Here is a 4747-nt window from a genome sequence, read left to right as displayed (position 1 = left end):
TGATATCGATCGGAGAGTGTGATATCGATCGGAGAGTGTGATATTGATCGGAGAGTGTGATATTGATCAGAGAGTGTGATATCGATCAGATCATAGAGTGTGATATCGATCAGAGAGTGTGATATCGATCGGAGAGTGTGATATCGATCGGAGAGTGTAATATTGATCGGAGAGTGTGATGTTGATCAGAGAGTATGATATTGATCATAGAGTATGATATCGATCAGAGAGTGTGATATCGATCAGAGAGTGTGATATCGATCGGAGAGTGTGATATTGATCGGAGAGTGTGATATTGATCGGAGAGTGTGATATTGATCAGAGAGTGTGATATCGTCGGAGAGTGTGATATTGATCAGAGAGTGTGATATCGATCAGAGAGTGTGATATCGATCAGAGGGTGATATTGATCAGAGGGTGTGATATTGATCGGACAGTGTGATATCGATCAGAGGGTGATATGCCTCACCTTCCCCTCCCTGGGGCTGAACCTCAGCTGGAAGCTCTCTCCCAGCATGGTGGCTCTGAACCCTCCGGGCTGCAGCTCGGTCCTCAGGAGGCGCTCAGACAGAACCACGTGGTACCGGGTCGTGTTCACATCCTGTTTCAGAGTAAAAGCCTTTCACTGACACCGTATTCACATCCTGTTTCAGAGTAAAAGCTTTTCACTGACACCATATTCACATCCTGTTTCAGAGTAAAAGCCTTTTCACTGACACCGTATTCACATCCTGTTTCAGAGTAAAAGCCTTTTCACTGACACCGTATTCACATCCTGTTTCAGAGTAAAAGCTTTTCACTGACACCGTATTCACATCCTGTTTCAGAGTAAAAGCCTTTTCACTGACACCGTATTCACATCCTGTTTCAGAGTAAAAGCTTTTCACTGACACCGTATTCACATCCTGTTTCAGAGTAAAAGCCTTTTCACTGACACCGTATTCACATCCTGTTTCAGAGTAAAAGCCTTTTCACTGACACCGTATTCACATCCTGTTTCAGAGTAAAAGCTTTTCACTGACACCGTATTCACATCCTGTTTCAGAGTAAAAGCTTTTCACTGACACCGTATTCACATCCTGTTTCAGAGTAAAAGCCTTTTCACTGACACCGTATTCACATCCTGTTTCAGAGTAAAAGCTTTTCACTGACACCGTATTCACATCCTGTTTCAGAGTAAAAGCCTTTTCACTGACACGAAACACAGCCATGTTTGTTCACTGCCAGTCGATCAGGAATGAGTACCGTACCAGAGCGGTGGCGGCCATCTTGGTGAGGTAATCCGTGACGGCAGCGTCAGTCGGGGCGAAGACGGTGAACTCGTCCGCCTGCTCGATCTCCTCCGTCAGGTTGTAGTCCTGCACGCCATCACACACCGTTACAACAACACGTCAACATATATATTGATTACATTGAGATACTACGTACGATGAGGTACGATCTAAAGAGAGAGAACTCCGGACGCAGGGCGAGCGTCTCCAGCAGACCTTCACTCAGCTTCCTGTCGGGAACCAGGACCTGCAGACAGGAAGAAGGGCCATTAGCATCGTTAGCATCGTTAGCATTGATGTGGTTACAGAGTTGTTTCGAAAATTGTTTAATGTTCAAAAAGCTCAAGATTTTTGTTCTCATACTGCCTCTTTTCACCCTCTGTCTGAAACCAGAGCGAAGTCGGCTCTGATGTGACTGGTCAACCAGCTTAGCCTCTTAGCCTATCACGTACAATGTGTTGGAGCGCTAGCCAATAGGAGTGTTACGTAGTGATGTCATTGTGTTCCGCAGCGTGTCATGTGATCACCTGGTCGATGACGTGGATCAGTCCGTTGGTGGCAGCGATGTCCGCCGTGGTGATGGTGGCTCCTCCCACAGAGAACTGCACCTGCACGAAGCGTCACACCTTCAGACTCTGTGGGTCCTCACAGGTGTGTGACCTAACATAAACAGGACTCACCTGGTCGGTGGTGGAAACAGGAAGTGATGTCTTGAGGAGCGAGGTCAGAGAGGAAGCGCTGCTCAGGCTGGACAACGGGAAGTTCCCCGGGATCATGTGGTTCCTGTGGAGGACACAGAGGACACATGCTAGCTGTCAGCGCTAACGCACACACTCTGAGAGGTGCAGCTGGGTCAGAGGTCAGACCTGAGGAGGCTGGGCAGATTGCCCGTCAGGGTCCAGAAGCTTCTGTCCTCTGAGGACATCTTAGAGACGGCAGCCGAGGACGGGACCAGGAGTGTGAGGTTCTGATCCGACAGAGACCAGGACACACCAGAGTCCTGAACACAACCACAGGGACACATCTCAGATCACATGGGATCACCTGAGATCACATGGGATCACCTGAGATCACATGGGATCATCTGAGATCACATGGGATCACCTGAGATCACATGGGATCATCTGAGATCACATGGGATTATGTCCTCTCTTTGTTTTACAACTGTGCTGAATATCTGGAATCAGTTTGTACTCACAGTGGTCCAGGTGGAAAACTCAGAAACATCCGGCAGAGTCATCAGCGCCTGAAGGCATCACGGAGAGTACAGAAAGTAACTAAGTACATTTACTCCAGACTTTGAATGTGAGTATTTTAACATTGAGGTAAAGAAACACAGGTGAGGTGTGGACAGGTGAGGTGTGGACAGCTGGAGCTCACCTGGAAGACGGTCCCATAACACACGTGTCCGTCTCCGGAGTATCCATCGTCACAGACACATGTCCACTGAGAGGACAGCAGCTGGCAGGTCGCCTGAACACAACACGGTCAGATCCAGAGACTCAACGATACGATGGGGAAGGTAGCACTGATACTAACCAGGTCGCCTGAACACAACACGGTCAGATCCAGAGACTCAACGATACGATGGGGAAGGTAGCACTGATACTAACCAGGTCGCCTGAACACAACACGGTCAGATCCAGAGACTCAACGATACGATGGGGAAGGTAGCACTGATACTAACCAGGTCGCCTGAACACAACACGGTCAGATCCAGAGATTAACGATACGATGGGGAAGGTAGCACTGATACTAACCAGGTCGCCTGAACACAACACGGTCAGATCCAGAGACTCAACGCTACGATGGGGAAGGTAGCACTGATACTAACCAGGTCGCCTGAACACAACACGGTCAGATCCAGAGACTCAACGATACGATGGGGAAGGTAGCACTGATACTAACCAGGTCGCCTGAACACAACACGGTCAGATCCAGAGACTCAACGATACGATGGGGAAGGTAGCACTGATACTAACCAGGTCGCCTGAACACAACACGGTCAGATCCAGAGACTCAACGATACGATGGGGAAGGTAGCACTGATACTAACCAGGTCGCCTGAACACAACACGGTCAGATCCAGAGACTCAACGATACGATGGGGAAGGTAGCACTGATACTAACCAGGTCGCCTGAACACAACACGGTCAGATCCAGAGACTCAACGATACGATGGGGAAGGTAGCACTGATACTAACCAGGTCGCCTGAACACAACACGGTCAGATCCAGAGACTCAACGATACGATGGGGAAGGTAGCACTGATACTAACCAGGTCGCCTGAACACAACACGGTCAGATCCAGAGACTCAACGATACGATGGGGAAGGTAGCACTGATACTAACCAGGTCGCCTGAACACAACACGGTCAGATCCAGAGACTCAACGATACGATGGGGAAGGTAGCACTGATACTAACCAGGTCGCCTGAACACAACACGGTCAGATCCAGAGACTCAACGATACGATGGGGAAGGTAGCACTGATACTAACCAGGTCGCCTGAACACAACACGGTCAGATCCAGAGACTCAACGATACGATGGGGAAGGTAGCACTGATACTAACCAGGTCGCCTGAACACAACACGGTCAGATCCAGAGACGTGTTGAAGTAGAAGAGACATGAAGAAGAGGGGACACATGTTGATGTGGAAGAGACATGAAGAAGAGGGGACACATGTTGATGTAGAAGAGACACGGAGAAGAGGGGACACATGTTGATGTAGAAGAGACATGAAGAAGAGGGGACACGTGTCGATGTAGAAGAGACATGAAGAAGAGGGGACACATGTTGAAGTAGAAGAGACATGAGGAAGAGGGGACACATGTTGACGTAGAAGAGACATGAAGAAGAGGGGACACATGTTGAAGTAGAAGAGACACGGAGAAGAGGGGACACATGTTGAAGTAGAAGAGACATGAGGAAGAGGGGACACATGTTGACGTAGAAGAGACATGAAGAAGAGGGGACACATGTTGAAGTAGAAGAGACACGGAGAAGAGGGGACACATGTTGAAGTAGAAGAGACATGAAGAAGAGGGGACACATGTTGAAGTAGAAGAGACACGGAGAAGAGGGGACACATGTTGACGTAGAAGAGACACGGAGAAGAGGGGACACATGTTGAAGTAGAAGAGACATGAGGAAGAGGGGACACATGTTGAAGTAGAAGAGACATGAAGAAGAGGGGACACATGTTGAAGTAGAAGAGACACGGAGAAGAGGGGACACATGTTGACGTAGAAGAGACACGGAGAAGAGGGGACACATGTTGAAGTAGAAGAGACATGAGGAAGAGGGGACACATGTTGACGTAGAAGAGACATGAAGAAGAGGGGACACATGTTGAAGTAGAAGAGACACTGAGGAAGAGGGGACACATGTTGAAGTAGAAGAGACATGAAGAAGAGGGGACACATGTTGATGTCGAAGGAGACATGAAGAAGAGGGGACCACATGTTGAAGTA

At 48.7% G+C, this 4747-nt stretch overlaps 1 protein-coding gene across 1 annotated transcript in view; it reads right to left on the bottom strand.

Moving 5' to 3' along the window:
* Window positions 1–2750, bottom strand: part of LOC117441629 (stabilin-2-like) — a gene marked incomplete at both ends in the record, with an annotated part of 24186 nt that extends 21436 nt beyond the window's left edge. Inside the window, 8 exons of the mRNA XM_071202264.1 lie at window positions 470–601; window positions 1251–1358; window positions 1429–1518; window positions 1799–1879; window positions 1952–2054; window positions 2138–2271; window positions 2470–2517; window positions 2652–2750. Coding sequence (XP_071058365.1) covers window positions 470–601; window positions 1251–1358; window positions 1429–1518; window positions 1799–1879; window positions 1952–2054; window positions 2138–2271; window positions 2470–2517; window positions 2652–2750 — 795 coding nt within the window. The remainder of the gene's footprint in view (window positions 1–469; window positions 602–1250; window positions 1359–1428; window positions 1519–1798; window positions 1880–1951; window positions 2055–2137; window positions 2272–2469; window positions 2518–2651) is intronic.
* Window positions 2751–4747: the final 1997 nt, after the last annotated feature.

The sequence above is a fragment of the Pseudochaenichthys georgianus genome, unplaced genomic scaffold (genome assembly GCF_902827115.2).
Source record: "Pseudochaenichthys georgianus unplaced genomic scaffold, fPseGeo1.2 scaffold_1854_arrow_ctg1, whole genome shotgun sequence".
In the NCBI taxonomy this organism is placed as follows: domain Eukaryota; kingdom Metazoa; phylum Chordata; class Actinopteri; order Perciformes; family Channichthyidae; genus Pseudochaenichthys; species Pseudochaenichthys georgianus.
Note: the sequence above shows the minus strand (reverse complement) of the source record. Positions and strands in the feature narration are given on the sequence as shown.